At 44.9% G+C, this 22,025-nt stretch overlaps 1 protein-coding gene across 2 annotated transcripts in view; it reads left to right on the forward strand.

Moving 5' to 3' along the window:
* The window catches only part of CDK15 (cyclin dependent kinase 15), an 89,490-nt gene that overhangs the window by 59,779 nt on the left and 7,686 nt on the right, over positions 1–22,025 (forward strand). For both annotated transcript variants that reach the window (XM_059053455.2, XM_067026584.1), the window contains exons 11-12: positions 9,011–9,059; positions 15,641–15,780. In XM_059053455.2, coding sequence (XP_058909438.1) covers positions 9,011–9,059; positions 15,641–15,780 — 189 coding nt within the window. The remainder of the gene's footprint in view (positions 1–9,010; positions 9,060–15,640; positions 15,781–22,025) is intronic.

Below are 22,025 nucleotides of genomic sequence, written 5' to 3' on the forward strand. Positions count from 1 at the left end.
TAATCCTTATACTGTCTGCTGGGGTCCATGCTGGTTGGAGTAGCACAGTTTTACACCTGAGGAAACAGAGGCTTTCTCTCAGTTCCACACAGAGGCATTTCCTAGGTTGGAGATGGGTCAGTCTACAGCAAACCTGTTCTCCTTCTGTTAACCATGTTATGTCCCTCTGTCTCATTTTGCAGACAACATAATGATTTGATATATGTATATATTATAAAACGATAGTTAACATCCACAGTGCCTAACTTTTAGGCAATGCCCAATAAAAGTTAGTCCCCATCCTTTTTTTATTTTACACAGGGTGGAAGTTCCTTCAGCTGCTTGGTGACTCAGCAGGATTCAGACTCAATGGTAGTTGTGTGAGAGCTGATGCAATGTCTGTTTCTTTCTGTTCAGCTCCCTTAGAGTTCTTGGCTTCCTTATAGATGTCAGGCACACCTCCTAGGCCAGAGCTGACTTTGGTTTTTCCTTGCTTGGGCCTAAACACTGCCTGAATTCACATACCCTAAGAGCTGACCTGCAGTTTTCAAACACCTACCTGAGTCATTCAGAGCACCTGTTAAAGCTGTCCCTTCTGGTGAAGGCTCCTTTCTGCTGCCCGTACTAAACTGCTGTGAGATGCCTGCCCACGCTGTGGTCACAGGACTCTTCCTCGGGAGAACGCTTATTATCTACATCATGGTGTCCAGTAAGGGCCACTAAATCACAGACGATATTCATGTTGTCACTGTTGGTTTCACCCAAAGCATGGTACAGTGGAAAGGGTGCTGAGGTTTGCTACAAAGCAAACCTGACCACTTCCAGTGTTTCTAGTATTTTACACCTGCCCCCATAACTGGCACGTAATAGCAAATAGATATTTGTTAGATAAAATCAACGGCCACCTGGGTTCTAGTTCCAGGTTCTAGCACCTTCTGGACTAATAATCCTTGTTCTGCCTGCTTTGCCAAGAAAGTACATGTAAGTTATTATTCATCTTATTGCTGGGTAAAATAACGGTCATTTATTGAGCAATAACTATGAATTAGGCACTTTTCATACATCATAGTACTTGGATTCACAACAGCTCTATCCAACAGGGGCAACGTTATCAATCTTACTTTATAGACGAGAGAGCTAAGGCTTGGGGAGGTATGTGTCTTGCCCAGGGTCACCTGGCCAGGAAGCGGGTGATCCAGAATATCCAGCCTGTTGAACTCCAAGTTGGTGCTCATAGGTAATTCCACAGGACCTTCCAAGGGCAAATATAATCTGGTAATAAAACAATGCCCTAGGCTGGCATCAGCCAATAACACTTTTCCAAGTTCATTCCCAAATGATTATGTCCTTTAACCCAGACTTGCTTTTAGAATCTGTGAGCTTGGTGACATGTTTCTGAAGTGTATTGTGAGTGGAGCTCCCGCCCTGGGACTCCAGCAGGCAACCCCACCTGCTTCAGGTAATGAAGCCACGATGTTCACCGAATCTATGAACCACCATCAGGCACATTGCTGTCCCACTTCTGGAGCATGGCAAAACTCCTGGGAGTCACTATTAACATCTTTATTAACCCATCCCCCAAATCAAGCAGTGAAATTCATTTAGATACATGGCCCACTTTGATCTTCATTAATAGTTTCTACATTTATTTTTAGTTTTCTCATCTTTAATTTATCTGGTGGCAATTATTAGTTTTTATTGAGGGGGACTGGATAATCTTAAAGTAGTTAAGATTAGGAAAAATTACAAATGAAGGAAAGCAGGTTAAAAGAAGTTTTTTTCAAGTAAACCCTGCTGCGTTTCTTCCCAGTTCAGGAAAAAGCCCTTAAGGTCGCAAACATCATGCATCTGGGTCAGATCAGAGACTTCTTCCACACCTTCGTGGCATGTGCCTGGCATCTTCTACGTCTGTAAGATATAGAGTGGGAATCACAAGTGGGCTCTCTTGAGTCACTTTTACCTCTTAAGAATAAGGCTTAGTAAATTTCATTTTTTATTTTTCACCTAAGCATCCATTTTTCATTCATTCAACAAATATTTATTGAATGCTAGGTGTTGAGACTAAGATTCAAAAATAAATAATACATTGATACCTGCCTTCAAGGCATACAGTCTAGAGGGAGAAACAAATAAATACTACAATGTGGAAAGTATTATTATAGCAGGATCCCCTAGGGACCTCTAGGAACACTTAGAAAAAGGCCTTGGTTTGTCTGGGGAATTTAGGGACTGTTTGGGAGAAAGAGACAGGAGCTGGGTTCAAGCATGATGAAGTGGCCTTTCTCCAGGTGAGCAAGAGGGGGAAGGGCATTCCAGACAGAGGAACTTGACCCAGAGGAGTAGGAAAGCGGGTGTACCTGGTAATATACAAGCAGGTGAATTGCTCAGGGAAGCTAGAATGTTGGCTTTGTGGCAGACCATTGTCGGAGATTAACCTGGAAGGACAGATGGGAACAGATCAGAAAGTGATTTGTAATCATCCTAAGTATTTGGACTCCACTAATAAGCAAAGGGAAGGCATTGGATGATTGTTAGCAGGGAAGTGATATGGCAGGATTTAAATTTTAGAAAAAATTGCTTGGAAGACTATATGTAGAATTAAATTGGTGGTAGTCAGTGTGGCAACGCTCTAGATTCTAGAAGATAAATAGGAAGTGTCAACTAGAGCAGTAGCAATGGATGAAGAATGTTGGGGCAAATCTAAAAAGCATGAAGGAGGTTCGAGTCAAGGGGAGGTTGTAACTGATTGGATTTGACTTGTGAAGTAGAAACCTAAATCCAGTGGGTGAGAGAAGGATAATACCATTTACTGGCACAGGAAATAAAAGGGTGAAGGAACAGATTTGTGGGGAATTAATGAGTATAAGGTTTGAACATTTCAAGATGAAGATATCTGTGAGACCACCAAATGGAGATATCTGAAAAGCAATTAGAAATACAAGCCTGTGGGGAATTCCCTGGCAGTCCAATGGTTAGGACTCTGCTCACTCACTGCCAAGGGCCCGGGTTCAATCCCTGGTCAGGGAACTAAGATCCCACAAGCTATGCAGTGCGGCAAAAAAAAAAAAAAAAGACAAAAAAAGAAATACAAGCCTGTGATTATAGGGGTCTAATCTAGAAATACAAAATTGGAAGTCATCCACTTAAAGTGGTATTTAAAGCTCCAGGTGTGAGTTCAATCGTGCAAGGGAGACCGTGTGGACAAAGAAGACTGTGATGGCACCCAGGGCGGCCAGTGCTGAAGGATCCAGTAGAGGGAAAGGGGGTTCTTTGGAAGCTGAGAAGGAAGAGTCAGAGAGGCTGGAAAAGACCAATGATGTCATCATCATCATCCCATGGAAATCGCACGGCTGTAAACTCGGGGGGAGCACCAGGCACCATGTCTGTGCATCTCCAGTGCTGGGCACAACACCTGCACGTGTGGCCCTTAAACATTTGTAGAGGCTACAGGGGAGCGATAGATGTTGTCCAATGATGCCTCATTAAATACCATAAACACCGAATGGCAGGATCAAGCTATAGCTCAAACATCGTCTGTGGGTGTGGACAGACATGAAACACTGCCCCCGGGAGAGGGTAGACTCCTGACCGTGGCCATCCCCTTCCACCTTCTCCATCCACGCACCAGGAGCCGGGCCTGGCTTCCCCTCCTCTACAGAGACCATTACCTTAGGAAGAGGTTTCCGGGGACAGATATTTTCTTAGAACCCACAAAAAGTTTTGATGCAGGGTTAGAAAAGTGATAAGCCCCCAGTGAGAGTTGAAGCGCCAGGCTCAAACGCCCAGGAGTGCCCTCCGTGAGAGCACTGGCTTTTGGTGTCCCGATGACACTCAAACAGGAATGCCAAGTTCAGACTCCTTGAGCAAAAGACTAAGCCAGCTACCTGAGGAAGAGGGAGGCGAGCAGCGGTGAGGGCTTGAGTGTGTGTATCTGGGGTGAGGCTGAGGGTGAGGTAGAAGAGCTACAGATTTCTGCAAAGCCGCTTTAAAGGTCCTGCTTGAGATAGCGCAGTAAGGCTAACAGCATTATCAACTATCTAAATATATGGTATCTCAAGAATGCATTGTGTTCGGGAAATTCCAGAGGTGTAGTTCAGTAGACCGCACTATAAGATAACCTTAGGGTGATTGTGGTAAAGACTATAGTAACTAGAAAATGTTTCACTTTGAGCTAAGCCTCAAAATGGTCCGGGTGATATTTTATCAACCAACCAACAAATCTCTATTGACTTGAATCAGTTGTGAAATGAGCTTTCTTAAAGGTTGATGAAAAAATGCATTATTTTACTATGGTAGCAACAGTTTGGCCCTCATTTTACTTTTACTCTGTTCAGTTGGGAAATTAAAATGTTCAGCTTTTAAACTTGGCTTTTACAAAAGCAAAGTTTACTTTGCTCTTCCTGCCTCAAATTCCAACCGAACTCAAACGAGAACTCCTTTAAAGAGGACTGCAGAAGGAGGAGATGGAGAGGAATCTGGTCTAATGATTAACCATCATCTTTGGAAGGAGAAGGGAAATAAGCTACCTACAGAACTACGATTTGAGAGGCTACTGAAGCCAGAGAAAGAGACTTCTCTTGAAATGGAGCTGGGTAAAATGCCTGTTTGTGGATCATTCTCTCATTGATCCCTTGCAGTTTAACTACTGGGAAAAATCAATGGGAACGAGGCAAGGTCACCCAGCATCAGGTTATCTGCATAAGAGCAGAGGGCTGGGGCTTCCCTGGTGGCACAGTGGTTGAGAATCCGCCTGCCGATGCAGAAGACACGGGTTCGTGCCCCGGTCCGGGAAGATCCCACATGCCGCGGAGCAACTAAGCCCGTGAGCCATGGCCGCTAGGCCTGCGCGTCCGGAGCCTGTGCTCTGCAACGGGAGAGGCCACAACAGTGAGAGGCCCGCATACGGAAAAAAAAAAAAAAAAGCAGAGGGCTGGCCACAAATGGGCGCTAGGCTTTGGCTCTGCTTCCTAACCAGCAACCTGGCTGACCCTGGACACCTCAATCCTCTATCCGGGCTAACGTAGCTACAAAATAGATGTGGGAAGAGAGTCAGGCACAGTCTACGCAAGACACGGAACCTCTACGCAAGACACGGAACCTCAAGTTCAATGTTGTCACATTGCCTCCTGGGGCCAACTCTTACAAGTCATCCTCTACTGGTAGAATTTATGAGGACTGATTTTTTTTTCCTTCATCATGCTTCCTCTTTCACATCCTTGAAAAACATGTGAAGTATGCGTCAGACACGGCGTTCTGCGATTTTTATATACATTGATTAACTGAATTTTCACAAGCCTACTTGAGGAAATGAGCCCCAGAGAAGTGTATGGGAGTTGCTGGTGGGTGGTTGACCCTGCCCCCCTTGACAGAACAGTGTCCTCTGCCTCATTTAATGCCACTCTAGAAACATCTGGAGACCATTAAACATAATAACAACAACACAACAACCGACCAATGCTGGGCCCTCCCCAGGCTCCGTTGAATCGGACTCTGTGGGGTGGAGCCAGCGCCTCCTTTTGGTTCAAAAAGTCTCCCAGGTGATGCTAGTGTGCTGCTTGGCTTGAGGACCCCTGTGTGAGACCAGGTTGCTTCTCCAAGAAGAGAGGTAGAAACAAGAAGAAGAAAAAGAAAAAGGAATAAGACTAACACTGATTGAGCCCCTAGTACAGGCCAAGTGCTTAATCTTATCTAATCCTCCCAGGCAACTGGAAGAGTGTTCCCACTTTACAGACTGAGAAATTTCTGAGTTACTTAACCAGAGAGGTGAAGTAATTTCCCCCAAAGCCCAGAGCTCATAAGGGGCAGAACGGAGATTTAAGCCTGGGCTTATGTTCATGTTACTACACCACAGAGCTAAGGCACACACCTCTAGCCCACACTGAAAACTCAAAAGAAATTAAGCTAGGCTTGTAAGAACTCAAGCTTGGAACACGTTAGAATTTCAGTAGAATGAAACAGCAAATGATGGGTTTCCCAGGAGAACAATAATCAGGAACCTTATTGGAAACTTAGAGGAGAAATACGTGGTACATCAAGAGAAAGAGGCAGAAAGAAAAAAGGCAAAGGATGAGGAAATACTTATACTTCACTCACTGCTCTAACTCTCACAACAACCCTGTGCAGTAGGAGCTATAATTATCTCGCTCCTGCAGATGGGAAAACTGAGGCCCGATGAGGTTAAGCAACACCCTCAAGTCATACAGCTGGTTAAGTGGCATAGTGTGTATTCAAAACCCAAGTCCGGGGCTTCCCTGGTGGCGCAGTCGTTGAGAGTCCGCCTGCCGATGCAGGGGACGCGGGTTCGTGCCCCGGTCCGGGAAGATCCCACGTGCCGCGGAGCGGCTGGGCCCGTGAGCCACGGCCACTGAGCCTGCGCGTCCGGAGCCCGTGCTCCGCAACGGGAGGGGCCACAACAGTGAGAGGCCCAAGTACAGGAGAAAAAAAAAAAAAAAAAATCCAGGTCCCAGCTACACAGAGTTTGCATTGCCCATCACTTTTCAAAGGAAGAGAAAGAAGAAGGAAATAGGATTTATTTTGTTTAATGCTCTGAGGCCAGCACGTTACATTCGTTATCTCACTGCATCAGTAAATTCAACAAATCACTTAGTCCTTGTGAGGTGACTATGACCTCCAACTTGAGTTATGGAAACAGGCTGGCCATGGTGAAAGTATCTTGCTTAAGGTCACAGTGAACTTGAAGCAGTAGTTTCAAACCCTGGGTTCAGGGTTCAAACCCTAATTCAGCTAATTCCAAACCCACGTTCCACAAGAGCAACACTAAAGCCAACAACTGTATAAAATACTAAAGGCCAAAACCCCCAGCACATAAAAACAAAACATGGGAGAGCATTGAAATGGATCTCACTATATCAATTGGAAATTGGGATATGACTGAATGAGGAAATATTTTAATTTTGTTTAGCCAGGGAAAACTGTCAGTAGGCAGCAGAAAGTGGTCTGGAAATAAACATTCTGAACAAAGGCCAGGTATTCTTATCTTTACTGGTTATTTGAATTTAGGCACAATCACCTGAAGAGAGAGTAAGTAACCGGTATAAGCAAGTGCTTCCCTTAGTGCCCACCTGGGACTATAAAACACCAGCAGAGGGCTTCCTTGGTGGCACAGTGGTTAAGAATCTGCCTGCCAACGCAGGGGACCGGGTTCAAGCCCTAGTCCGGGAAGATCCCACATGCCGCGGAGCAACTAAGCCCATGCGCCACAACTACTGAGCCTGCGCTCTAGAGCCCACGAGCCACAACTACTGAAGCCCGCACGCCTAGAGCCCGTGCTCCCCAACAAGAGAAGCCACCACAATGAGAAGCCCTGGCTCGGCAACGAAGAGTAGCCCCCGCTAGCCGCAACTAGAGAAAGCCTGCACGCAGCAACAAAGACCCAACACAGCCAAAAATAAATAAATTTATTTTTTAAAATACCCACCAGCAGAGTAGTTCACATTTGATTGCATCTGACCTTGAAAACTCAGCTTAAATCATGTTCTTTGATCACAGCTTTCATTCTACAACACTTAACACCATAACGTCCATCTTTAATTGAACATATTTTTGAAGTTACACAGTAACATGTGTTTTATTTAAAAATAAATAAATTTAAGAAAATTAGCATAGAAGTGAGAAGGGTAAGCCCTAGTGACCATTATCACGATCAGGTGAGTGGTCTTCCAGGGCTTTTTCTATACACATACAGACATGAATAGGTCAGTATTATGAAAACCATTTTTTGCCCAACTATGATTAAATTCTTTGTTGGATAAACAGTCTTGCTGTATTCCATTCTTATAGGAGCTGGAAGAAGAGAGCTTTTAAAACCAAGAGAATTACATTTCAGGCCCAAGGAAAATATAAAGCAAAAACATCCTTTTACATGAGAGTTGAAATACTCTTTTCTCAATTTGGAGTGGAAAATAGAAGGATTTGATAAGCAGCATAAGCTTACATTCTAGCAGCCCTTTTTAGCACCCTTACATAGAGTAAGCATTTAATTAGTATTTCTTGAATGAATAAGAAATTGTCTCCTTTTATAGTGGTTTTATTTGGGGTTAAATAGTGTCAATATCAAAAGAAAAAAATAGAAACACATGTATCCACATGTAATGTTGTAAAGAGTGCTCCAAAGAAAATTACAAATCTATTATCATCCATTTTGGATTATTCAAGCCAGGATTCATTTCCACCTTTACTGTAAGTGACATATACTTTTTAACCACTTTACTTTTTAACCGTTACTTTTTAACCACTTCTGAGTTTTTAAGACTTTGCCCCCTCACTTGTCACATGAGTTTTCTTGGAGGGGGGCAGGGCAAGCACGTTTTGTTCTCTCAAATGAATTGTAAGCTCTGTAAGAGTGGGGAAGCTTCTCCTGATTACTTTTGTATTCTCCCAGCACTCGGCACATGTTCTGCACACAGCAGACATTAAATATTGTGACTGTATTATTTTAGTTTGCTAGGGATGCTGTAACAAAGTAGCACAAAATGGGTGGCTTAAGCCACGGAAATTTATCGTCTCACGCTTCTGGAGGCTAGATCTGCACTTGAGGTGTTGGCAGGATTGGTTCCTTCTGAGGTCTCTGAGGGAAGGATTTGTTCAGGCCTCTCTCCTTGGCTTGTAGATGCTGTCTTCTCCTTCTGTCTCTTCTTTGTCTTCCCCTATACATGTCCATCTCTATGTCCCAAATTTCCTTTTTTATTCAGACCCTGGTCATATTAAATTAAGGTCCACCCTAATGACCTCATCTTAACTAATTATATCTGCCATGACCCTGTGTCCAAATAAGGTCAGATTCTGAGGTACTTGGGCCTAGGACTTTGACATATGAATTTGGGAGAAGGACACAACTCAACCCAGAATAGTGACCTTCCATTTAAACTTAAACTCATTTAGTTTGCCTACCTGATAACTGAATTCCCTGTTACCCCAAGCCAAGAAGAGCATTTAGAATTTTAATAGTATTTTTGGCAACAGGATTTTAGGGTTGTTTTTGTCTTTTAACGTGTCTGTGTATGCTTTCCAGAATGGTTCCCACTGCTTAAGCCTCAGAGCCTTCAGAATGTCTGCAACCGGTGAGTACCGCCTTGGAAAGCTTATCTTTCAGTGGGGTTGAAGGGGCATTTCCCTGGGCCTCAACCTGATGAACACCCAGCCCCTGAGCACCTTGATCTGGGGGCCCTCAGCCCCAGGAAGATGCCTCTCGGACAGGCAGCCACCTATGAGTCTGTTAGTTTTCTCTGTGAACCATTTTACTTCCCGTGAGTTTGGTCATTAAAATTGTTTTGCGCCCCGAGGCCCTGAGAACGAGGGAGCAGCGTTGGCCTGTAAGAAGACCTAGTGGGTTTATTATTCTCTGACACAGAGAAACCAAATGACGTCACTGAGCAGCTGTTGGGGGGCAACGTGATTCATGGAGGGCACGCTTTCCCAGGCCCTCTCTACGCAGCCTCGGCTTGGACCAGGGCAGACTTTTATTACCAGCTTTCAACAAGTCCCCGGTTTCTTTTGCAAAGTAAAACAGATAATAGAGACATTCCCGGAATAGTTAGCTAACTAAGCCGTGCCAGGCAACCTCAGAGCTAAGAAGAACTCAGTGTTTTCGGACAATGACCAATTACAATAACCAGTATTATTTGATCTGAGAGTAATTAGCCGAGGCTCTGTTCTTTTTGCTTCAGTGAGGAGACAAACAGGGCAGTGAGGAAAACATCAGAGACAGGGGAAAGGGGCTCAAATGTCAAAGAAAAACACCCTCCCGCAGGTGGGGAGAAGAGAAAGAGACCCTCAGTGAACGTTTGAACGTTGTTCTTCCCTGAAAATGTGGTAGGGTTTAACCCAACCAGAGTTTGTTTGATTTTTTTTCCCATACTTACTGTTCATGTGCTTTAAAAAGCCTCCACAGAGAGTGGATATCAGAGCACGAAGAGTGAAATAGGTCGGAACACAGAACTATGAACTAGCAAAGGATCTTTTTTGGGGAGGGACGATTCTCCCCAGGGCGTCCGCATGCTGCACTCTTATTTTCAAAGGCACTGTATCACCTGAAACTCCCCGTTGTTTTGGAGACAGGTTCCAGGGAACTGCTGTTTATCATTTCGTGCAAGACGTGCAAACTTCCTCTTGCCCGCATAGTCAGGCTCCCTAACCCCTAACTAGAGGGATTTGGATTTTCATGCTGTCCTGTGGCTTTCTTCCATTTCACCACTGGCTTCCAAAATAAACGGTAACTCCAAACCTGCAGACCGCCTTACTACCCTGCACTGCTGCTGTTGTCACTGTCGCACGGCAGGAGAAAGCGCCTGCAGCCACCCAGCCAGCCCTTCCTTCTAGGCTGAGCAGGACCTGGCTTTTCTGACCGTAGGCAACACCTCGGCCCACCGCCTCGTTCCCAGCAATACCTCTGCCTTAGCTCAGACTCCTGGCTTCTCTTTGCTCAGATTCTCAAAGCAAGGAGTAATGTCTAGAGATGTGCTGTCTCATACCATAGCCACTAACTACATGTGACTATTTCAATTTACATCATTTAAAATTAAATTTGAAATTCAGTTACTCCAAGGATTTACTGTACAGCACAGGGAATTATATCCAGTATCTTATAATAACCTATAATGGAATATAATCTGCAAAAGAAACCCCCCCAAAACTGAATCACTATGCTGTACACCTGAAACAAACACAATATTGTCAATCAACTATACTTCAATTTTAAAAAATTTAGTTGCTCAGTTGCAGTAGCCACATTTGAAGGGCTCAGTAGCCACACGTGAGTAGTGGCTACCATATGGGATGGGGCAGAAATAGGATGTTTCCATCAGCACGGAAAGTTCTATTAGACAGCACTGGCCTAAGTTATCACATGAGAAAACTCTTGGCTCTGAGAAGGGCTTTGTCATTGAAAGGGGACTGAGGTTAGGTGGGAGCCTTGCTGTGTGCCTAGTAGGGGCTGTACATGTTATTTCACTTATGCCTCACAAATCTCATTCCCATTTCAAAGAGAAGGAAACTGAAGCTCAAAGAAGTTCAGTAACTTGGCCAAAGTCATCAAGCTAAGTAAGCGCTAGGGCTGGGCTTCATCTGGTACCCAGGTCTCTGTGGCTTTGTCTGTTGAGTCAAGTTGCAAGTGTGATGAGTAAAGAGCAGCCTTGTGGTCACTGGCTTTCTTACAATATTTCTGCCAAGGAGCAGAGGAACTGTGAGTGGACTGGAAATGCACCTCGAGGCCTTGTCTGGGGTTTGATGGGATTGCAATTAACATGGGCCTAGTAAGTGCACACTCACTCCTTAGACTGATTAGGAAACGATAGGACAGCTTCTCTGATGCTGTTTCTTTCTAGTGTTGGAGATATTTCTTATTGGGGATATCTGCTTTACCACATCCTAAACTGACAGCACTAAAAAAGTACCCACTCTCCTGAAACCACAACAACAAAAAGGTCACCATCGAAAAAAAACAATATTTGATATTTGAATAAAGTCTGCAGTTAATAGACTTTATAATAAAATCTATTATTATTTAGTTAATAATATTGTGCCTATTAATTACTTAGTTTTGATCATTTTACTATGATTATATAAAATGTTAACATTAGGGGAAGCTAGTGAAACATATAACTATTACTCCTGAAACTCTTCTGTAAACTTAAAATCACTTCAAAATAAAAACAAATTGAAAAATTGGAAAAAAGAAAGTGACCGCTCTATCCCTGCCCTTTTTCTCTTTCTATGGATCTAGGGGAAAACAACAAAGAACCCAGCTGAACTCACCGTGACCAGCCTTGTGCTGCAAACAGATAAAGCCCTTCCCCCATCAACCTGCTGTCAGCAATGGCAGTAGGAGAGTCTTATACTCAAGAGCCAGGCTGTGCAGAGAAATCAAGCCTGTTGCCTTAGGCCCCTGAGAGCCACCAGATTCCAGATATGTTGAGTGACTTTTTCTTATTGTTCATGTTTCTATTCTGGACTTCTAAAATTAAATGTGGATGTCCTCACACCCAGCACATCTTTCAGGATTGATTTACAATTATAATCCTTTTTACCGCTTTCATGAGCAGTGGGGCCCATGGCAATTCAGGTTGGCTGGAATGAATTTGTTTTCTTTGCACACACAGACAGGAGCTTTCCCGGAATGCTGGTGGAAATTTCCCAATGGAAATTGGGACAACTTGCTGATAATCAAAAAATTTAACATGTTGTATAGTATCCTTCAACCTGGGAATTTCAATTTCCAGAATTTATACTAAGGAAATTATTGCACAAGTACACAATGATTTCTCTTTGAGAATATTTGTCACAGCATGTTTTTAATGGTAGCCCCTTACACCCCAACAAAAAAAGGAAGCAACTTCAATAAGCGTTTGGCTATGTGGACGATGGTATAGCTACATAGTGAAATGCTCTGCAGTCATTAAAACTATGTCCCAGAAAGCTATTCTAAGTCCTGGGAAGATGATCAAGACAGTCAAGTGCAAAAAGGAGGTTGAACAGCATGTAGAGTATGATCCCATTTTTTTGTAAAACAAAAGATGTATCTGTATAAAAATAAAGGACTAAAGAATAAATAAACACTAAAGCAATGGTGATTATCTTTGAGTGAAAAGGGTCATCCCAGAGTGATGAGATAGCTTCAGTTTTCTTTCTCTGCGTTTTCTAAGTGTTCGACAACAAACGTATTATTTTGGCAATGGAACACTTCTCACTTCTGGAAATGTTACTAGTAGGAGAGGTTCAGCAGAGGAGTCTTTGTCTTTATTAACAGACTCTCATTAATTGGGCGGTAGGTTCTCTTAACTTTGCAAGGTGCTCCTGGCATGTTCCATAGCTAATATCACAAGCCTAACAAATAATATCTATTAACATTTAGCCTGTATGGAAATGTGCTAGTAGGCAAATTAATTTTGCGATGTTCGCTTTTCATGTCAACTTTCATTTCCAAAGCAGGGGTTGTAACCAGTGAAGAATTGTTTGGGTAGGAGTTAGAGGAAGTGGAAAATTGTACAAATGTGCCAATAAAGGCAATGGTTAGTAAACAAGACTATAGATGGCAGAAAGAAGCAGAATTATACAAACATGGAGGTAAATTAACATTTGTGCCCAAAGAAGCAACATCTGTATCCCTAGGGCTCTTCTCTCAGCTCCCAAATAAGAGATCATAGCAAGGTGGAGATTCTTAGGAAGCTTGTCCAGATCAAGTGGTCCTACTATAAGCCTTTACTATGCTACTAGTAAAGGCTCGTAGTGAAGAGGGCACGTATTTGGTTTGTACAGGGAAGACCAACGTGAAATTGTCTCACCCGAGAAAAGCCTTCATGCGTATACTCCGCCTCTGCCATCTGAGGAGAAGAAGTAGGTGGTGGCCGTCACAGTTTGGAGGCCGTGAGATTGAAATAAGTCCCAACGCCACCAAAAGCCTTGACACAACCTCGTGGGAAGGGCGGGGGCCAGGGGGTGGGGTGAGGTCGGGGGAAGGTTGGTTAGTTCAAGAGGAAAGTCCTTAAGAAGAAGTCCCCATATTACTGACCGGTTCCCACTCTCCTTTCTTTCATTTGTCCACCGGAAGTGGCCTGCTCTGCTTCTATGTGTCCCCACAGCCCCATAGGCTCCATCAGGCTTTCCTGGATTCGGCAGCCACCCCACCTAGGTACAGTCTAAATAAAACCAGTATGTACGCCCGAGCTAACACGCCTTGGAACAAGTCCCCTAGTCTTCCTTGCCCAATCAGATTGCAGCTCCTAACCCCTTCTCCAGAGCAGTTCTGTAACAATTTCGTTGTTATGAGCAAGCTGGGTGGGAGTGTGCAGAGGAAACACATCTCTGACTGGGGTGCAGTGTGGAGGTGGATGCATCGCTCCCCTCCCCCGCCCATAACCACCTGTCCACCCGCCCACTCCCGGAAGTTCAGAGAGGTTTCAGGCCCTAATTGACACACGCAACCCACTCCACCACCCTGTAGTGAAAACGGACTGGCTGAAATCTTTTTCACAAGATTTTCCCTGAGTCTCCTTCCAGACTGGTCCTGGGTCCTGCTGATTTGAACCAGCTTCTGCACTCTGGACTCCTATTTCATTGGCCCTGAAAATCTGCACCTGGGCAGGGCACCCTAGATAGAGAAAAGACCCGCCAGCACTTCAGGCCACAAACTACTAAGCAGGCCTCCACCCCTGGTTCCCTTCTCTTCCAGCTGGCCTGGAAATTTGCAAGGACCGGGGATTGGCAGATTTCTTCTCTATCTTAAGTCTGTGAAACATTTACTCTTGAGTTTGAGGGTCGAGTTAGTTATCTGTTTGCAGAAACAGTTTTATGTCATGGGAATCAGATACCTGGAAGTTTTTTATGCAAATCTTATGCAAAAATTAGGCAAATTCTAACTCTGGGCCAGGGCTTCCTGCATCACTGCATCATGGCACCTGGGGAGGGAAAGGGTATCTGTTTGTCGCTTCAGGTTGGAATGTACATTCAACATTAAGGAAGCCCATCTGTTTTTGCTTAATTGGGGAGTTGCATGGCCAGGCAACTGAATTCTGAATGTCAGGCATCAGTTCGGCAGTTAACTGTCTCTCGGGATCAGCACAGTTTTCTGTCTTGTGCTTTCCACTTGTAAACCTGTCTGTGGGCTCTAGAGATGGGTGGTACTTAAATGATTGGCACTAGATTAGCAAAGACGTTCAGCCACTGTAAGTATCTAGGAAGCATGGAAGACCCACAGGGCCTGCAGGGTCAGTCCCTTGCCACCCTCCCCGGCTTCATATCAGGCCCCTCTCCTCTTTGTCCCAGGCCAGCAAACTGGCCTTTCTTCCTTTCTTTAAAATCACTCTTCTCCCTCCCACCCTGGGGGTCTGCAACGCCTGCCCCTCCCCTGCCCAAGGTCTTCAGCTCTCAGCTCAAATGCTGCTTCCTCAGGAAAGTTCTCCCTGACCACCTCCCAAGTCTGGACCTTTGTCTTCCCAGTTGTGCTTATGCATATGTATGACCATTTGAGTAGTGTCTGACTCCCCTGCGAGATTAAGCTGCCAGAAGACAGCTTCCCTGCGTCTCCCAGATCCAACCACCTACATAGTAGTTGCTCAGCTAATGGATTTGCTCAACTCCAAATTTATAACGCAACATAAGGTCAACTTGAGGATTTGTCCTTACTGTAATTTGGGTACTTAATTATCTTGCCTATGCTCTATCTCAGGGGAAACCAATAGAGCTTCTTAGAGACAAACCCTGGGAGCTGAGCTTCAGAAACATCACTCTCCAGAGTCTCCTCTTTCCTTCTTCCCCTCCCAGGATTCTGTGCTTGCCACGCTTGGAACATATTTCCATCTGGGCTTTTCTGCTTGCTAGAGGCCACTGTGTCCCTCAAAGAAGAATCCTTAATTATATATTTCTGTTTCTATGATTACAATTCCAGGTCCTTTATGTACACCTGGTACCCAGAGCCACAGTGGAGGGGGCGGGGGTGGGGGCTGAATGGTGGCAATGCTGAAAATTTCCCTTCATCTTAGTAACAGGAAAGGTAAGAGTTTCAACTTGCCATCAACTTTACTAGTCCCAGGAAAATTCTATTTGAAACTCTTCTAACCATCTCCTTTTCTTTACTTTTCTTCTTTCCCCCTTGATTTTTCAGAAGTGAGGCCTCTGGAGAAACTCTTTTTCTCTCTTACTTTTCCAGGTTAGGCAGGGCTCCGGAAGCTGAAGACCTGGCCTCCCAAATGCTGAAAGGCTTTCCAAGAGACCGTGTCTCCGCCCAGGAAGCACTGGTTCACAATTATTTCAGGGCCCTGCCTGCTCAGCTGCACCAACTTCCTGAGGGTGAGCAAGGGAGAGAGAGAGAGAGAGAGAGAGAGAGAGTGTGTGTGTGTGTGTGTGTGTGTGTGTGTGTGGTGTGTACATGTACACATATAAGTCTCGGTGTCTAAGTATTTTCTCAGTGCACTGGAGAATTATAGAATTTGCAACCAGAAGTGAGCTTAGAGCTGGGAGAAGCAAGATGGGTTCAAATCTTGCCTGAGGTTTTTTTTGCGATTTTCTAAAACTCAAGAGTTGAGGGTTGAGGTGACACAGACCTCCTTGTAACGATCCAAACATTTCCCATGTACTCACTTACTCTTAGAAATTGGATGAGATGAAAGTTGCCTGTGAGTTTGCTTTCACTAGCATCTGCCAGGAGAAGCAAAACCAAAGTTTCTAACAACCCCCTTTTCTCTTTCCGTAGAGTAAGATGATAGGTGACATGGATATATCAGGAGAGGAGAGCTGGGCCTGTCTTGATTGGTAATCTGATGCTGCCCAAGGAAGTACAGGGTGGGGCATGGGGAGAGGGGAGCGTCCTCCCAGGCTGGACGCTCACGGGAAGCACAAGTTACCCTGAAATCAGCTTTGCTGCCTGGGCCTGAAGTCATCCTCCAAATCTGAAAACTGCTGAGAGATCATATGGCTGGAGTGCTCCTCATGTTTCTCAGAACGTGGCCAGGAAAGGCTGTGCAGAATTTGTGGGCAGTGCAGTCATGGCCCTGGCTGTTTGCGGGGGACTATCTTTAGGTGGGGTTTCTTTGAAAACATCCAGCATTCAACTGAAAACAGTTTTTAGAAGTCCTAAGCCAGAGAGAAGAAAGTGAATAAGGAAGGTCTAGGGGCTCAGACTAGGGGGAGGGTACTGGGCTGGGGGGTGTGATGGGGCAAGGATGGGCATGGGTGGGGAGCTACTGTTCAGTAGGCCTAGGCATTTAGGCATGTGGTCTGGCCAAAGTCTCCAGGGTTTGCAAACGCAGCTGCACTGTAACTGGGACATTGTCCTGCATCAGCCCAAAGCTCTCAGTTTGGGATTTCTTTAGGTATTTTATTATTAAAGTGAGTCATTTAGGTTCTCCAAAAATAACCATAATCATACAACTGGGGTTAATGTCTTACTTAACCCTGTAAGAAGAGTCGGTCATCAGTATTTATTAAGTTGCCATTAAGTGTCAAGAACATATTAAGTACTATAAAATTTGAGGGAAAAAAGAGGCTTGTCCTTGACCTCAAGGATCCTGTGAAGTGGGAGGAAAAGAGGGTGAGGAAGAGGAAACAGGACACCCTCATACACATATTAGCACAAATCATATCTAAACAGCTAAAGTCTGTGCATAATCAGCTGCAGATGTTCAGAGAGTATGTGTGCGCTAAAGGCAATTCTTTGGAGGAACTAGAATAACTCAAGTAAGATGGATGAGACTGGAGGTGACTCTGGAGTAGAATTTGGAAGGAGGGGAGGGACGTGGCTTGGCATATGGGTAGAATAAAGGACATTCCACCAGACCTACAATTCTTACTCCCTTCCTGGTACCTCACCCCAAGCTTTATCCCCATCTGCTCCCCGACTCCCATCTCAATCCCCTCTTCCCAGTCTGAACCCCTAGATTCCCCCCTTCTTAGCTTTCTCCTCTTGGGCTTGGGGCTTCCAGCTACCACTTCACGCAAGTATACGCACTGGGGGTGTACACACACACACACACATTCACGCTCCCTCTCTCCATTTAAAGAAACTTCTCCCGTGGGCCCTCCTCCAGGATTTATTATTCTGTGTACTGAGAACCACTGGGGATCTTCAAAGTTTTCTGGGCACCAGCTTTTCTTTGATGAAGAGTAATTAGGAGAAAATCACTGTGCAAACTGATGTGTTGTTAGAAACCTGGGTTTCGATTCATCCTGGTCATCTGAAGCAAAGCCACCAACATTGGGACTCTGTTGTGTGTGTGTGTGCATGTGTGTTCTTGCACATGAAGGTGTAGGAGAGGGACCAATCTGTATTCCTTCTCTGTTCACCCAGCCACAGAGCCCAAATCTACTTTGACACTTTTAGAAAAATGAAAAGATGGAATCTTGCAGGAGCCTGCCTGTGCTGGCGGGGAGACAAGGAGTGCTCACAGCAGGAGGGAAGTTGACTTTTCTTTATACATATAGGGGTTTTTCCATGCAGAGTTTAAATTATGCCTGATAAAAGGAGTTTCGTGGATGTTTCAGTTCTTTCAAATTCTCCTGGCTTCCTCCCAATTAAATGAGGTTTGTCAAAGCCACAGGGCTCTGCTGCTGTTGCCTCGGCCGACAAGCACTTCCTGCAGCGACATCTCGAATCCCCGAGGGAGAAGATGAAAGGGCCAGCGCCAACAGACAGGAGAAGGGGGGCAGATCGGGTGTGTGTGTGTGTGTGTGTGTGTGTGCATGTGGGGGGGGGATGCATAAATAGGTTTAGAGACAGATCAACAGATAGGACGTGGACAAGAAGACAGGGAAAGCAAAGGTACCAGGAAAATTTGAAAGAAAAATGGAGTAAGAGAAAGCAACCACTGGGGCCAGTTTGTGCACCTCGAGAACAGTGGCCCTCACAAAGGGCACGTCTTCTAAGAGTGCACTCCCTTGACCGGGCAGTGCCAGCCTACTTTGTCATTGTCCATGGCAATGAGCCTTTATTAAGAGCCTCCTTTGCAGACAGGAAGAACTGGCCGGTTATCACAGTTCCCAACCCTCGGGGACACAGAGTCTCCATCCAAGGGGTGGGCTGCCCCAGGCATAAGAACTGTGCAAAAGTAAGACATGCTCTTGTGAGTCGTGTGTAAAGAGAGTTTCCCATAATTATGCAAGAAATTTTGCTCTCTGTTGGCAGTATGGAATCACTTACGGGGTTATATTTGTATTATTTTATTATTCTGGTTTTATTCCGGTTGCAGGATAACAAAGTTGTCACTTTAAAATATATTCTGTTTCCCCTTTGATCTGGGAGATGCCAGCTCTTATTGTCTGCCCTCTGACGGAGACAGTTTAAGCATGAAACCTGAGGCTGGGAACCGTGTGAAGAGTGGAAAGACAGCCTAAATCCCAGCAGAAGCAGGGCACAGAAATTCCCCACAAAATGCAAGGGTTGCTCTCATCCATCCATGTCTGTTTTCACGAAGCCGAGAGGTCCCAAACAACACTGTCGCTAGTTTGTGGCAGTAAGCTTATGGCCAGAGGAAATCGAGGGGTCACTTGCCACGAAAATCCAGGAATTCTGGGCTTAGTTCCCTTTCAGAGCACATTCTTTTTTTTTTTTTTTTTTTTTTTTTTTGTGGTACGCGGGCCTCTCACTGTTGTGGCCTCTCCCGTTGCGGAGCACAGGCTCCCGACGCGCAGGCTCAGAGGCCATGGCTCACGGGCCCAGCCGCTCCGTGGCATGTGGGATCTTCCCAAACCCGGGCACGAACCCGTGTCTCCTGCATCGGCAGGCGGATTCTCAACCACTGCGCCACCTGGGAAGCCCTTTCGGAGCACATTCTTAAGTGGAGAAGCATGAATACTAGAATGGCAAGCATGTGGGAATTTCTGCCAAGCGCTGACATTTTCCCTTATTGACTCTTGAACACCTGAAGAAACATTAGTTGAAGGAGAAATAATTGGTAGTCTCTCTCAAAACACACGCAACAGCAAGCTAATTGCTTTTGCAGATGGCCTGGGAGACACTCTACCCACTGAAGTCATCGGCTTACACCACACTTGTGGTCCTCACGGCTGAGCCAGCAGTGCAGGACATCAGCTGGGGCAGCTAGGACCTAAAATTAGGCCCTTGGCAACTCTCTAATCTTAGCTGCAGGTTCAGCTTCTTCCTTTAATTCCCTTTGCCCTCGGCATGAACTTGGGCTCTGGGAAAGGAACGCTGCTTAACGACTTGAGAGTGAGGGGAGTAGAAAATCATTAAGCTGCCCCTTCTAGAAACGGGCTCCACTCCGTTCTTGCAAGGAGCCTTTCAAATGTTACCCTTGGAAAGTTAAGACTGACTTTGGAACCTAGCCATTTTGAACCACAGACACTGATCCACAAAAGTATTTTTTATCTCGGGCAGTAAATGCCACGTGATTTAAGAGTCTGGTCCTTAAGCCATGGTCCTTGATCGTCAGGACATCAAAGGCTGTCTCTCTCTGTGGGTTGGTCCCATTTTGCTTTCTAAATCCCAGACGTGAGTCTCTCCCATTCCTTCCTGGTCTAAATTCCCCTTCTCCTTTAAAATAGGTTTCAGCATCTTAAAACAAAAAACAAAACAAAACAAAAAACACCCTACAACTTAAAAGCTTGCAATTAATTTTGTAATTTTGTAAAAATAATTTACCAGAGTCCTTCTTGTCATCATATACTTTGGTACCTATAGGGATGGAAGAAGGCATGGCACTTACCTCTACCCTTCATCACGTCACCCTAGTATCTATACTCTGGTAGTTCTTCAGCAAGCCTTATTCATATTGCTCCATTAAAATCTGAGTAATTTGTTGTTTTGCTCCAATAAAGAGAAGTTCAGGCCTTCTTTTAATAATAACTCTTGGGCTTCCCTGGTGGCGCAGTGGTTGAGAGTCCGCCTGCCGATGCAGGGGACACGGGTTCGTGCCCTGGTCCGGGAAGATCCCACATGCCGCGGAGCAGCTGGGCCCGTGAGCCATGGCCGCTGAGCCTGCGCGTCCGGAGCCTGTGCTCCGCAACGGGAGAGGCCACAACAGTGAGAGGCCCACATACTGCAAAAAATAATAATAATAATAATAATTAATAATAACTCTTTAATATATTTGAAGATCCCTTGATATCACTCTCTAAAGCTCACTTCTCTAGGCTAACTTCCTTTGACCTCCACCAAATGTACCCAATATAGATTGTTTATTTTACCTTTTAACTATTTTGCTTCATTATTCTATTCTGAACCTATTCCAATTATTTTGCTTATCTCCGAGGCTATGGACCCACCCTAGACTCAGGTTTCTGACATACTGGGAGAGTTATTTTCCAGTTCATTCATGGAAGATTTACTGAGGGTCTATTAGATATGAGATTGAGGGATACAAAAATGAATTAGCTATGGACTCTGTCCTCAAAGAGCTTACAGTCCTTAAGGGAATGAAACAAGTATATAAACGGCCGTAGACCAAGTGTGAAGTGCTCTGACAGTTCAAAGGAGGTGAGATTAAACTCCAGCTGTAGGGGTCCAGGAGGGCTTTGTGAGTGGGTCTTGAAAGATGATGGGGTCTGGATGGTTGGGGAGGAAGGATATCCAGGGAAAGGAATGTCATCCTCCTCTGAATGCCATCTAATAATATTATCTAAAGGTATCTTCTCTTTAATAGTAGTACAATCCTGACTCATATTCCATCCTAGGTTTTACTCCTCGTCATTGTATGCCTTCTTGCAACAATTTAAACATTCTTTAACATGTACCAGCAAAGCTTAGTTTAGCTCTTTGTGTGCTAATGATTTCAAATCTACTCTGTTTATTGCTTTTATTGTCCAGTCTATTCAAAGTTTAACCAGAATATTTTGTCATTCCACAGGCCAGGTTTCGGAGGTTGGGTTCCGTAGGGAAGAGGGAAGGGAGATTCTGAGCCAGGTCTCTCAATCCTATTCTGCTTCTAGGAGTTTATAACCTAACTCAAGACTACTCTGTCTACCTTTTAAATCCTCCATTAATCAGTACTTAAGAAGCAAGTTAGGAAGTGTCCTCCATAACACACTTCACCTTCTATGCTCAGTGTTGTCCTCAACCCACTCTAATACATTAGAATACAAGATGTTGGGTTGAGGGCTTCCCTGGTGGCGCAGTGGTTGAGAGTCCGCCTGCCGATGCAGGGGACACAGGTTCGTGCCCCGGTCCGGGAAGATCCCACATGCCGCGGAGCGGCTGGGCCCGTGAGCCATGGCCAATGGACCTGCGCGTCCGGAGCCTGTGCTCCGCAGCGGGAGAGGCCACAACAGTGAGGGTCCCGTGTACCGCAAAAAAAAAAAAAAAAAGAAAAAGATGTTGGGTTGAGACATGGCTTAAGACGTTGCGTAGAGTTACATTGGTAGGAAAAGTCTGGGTAAACCAAGTCCCTCAGCTCTACCAAGCCCTTAAGTTGGTTAAATCTGTTAGCATCATGGACTGAAAGAATCTCCAAATAAAGATAAATGCTTCAAGAAAGAATTAGAGACCCTTTGACAAGAAAAGGATCTTGGGACTCATTATTCCATGTCTTCGTTATACAGATGAGTCCCTAACACCCAGAGAAAAAGAATCGTGGCTGTCATTT

The sequence above is a fragment of the Kogia breviceps genome, chromosome 2 (genome assembly GCF_026419965.1).
Source record: "Kogia breviceps isolate mKogBre1 chromosome 2, mKogBre1 haplotype 1, whole genome shotgun sequence".
In the NCBI taxonomy this organism is placed as follows: Eukaryota; Metazoa; Chordata; class Mammalia; order Artiodactyla; family Physeteridae; genus Kogia; species Kogia breviceps.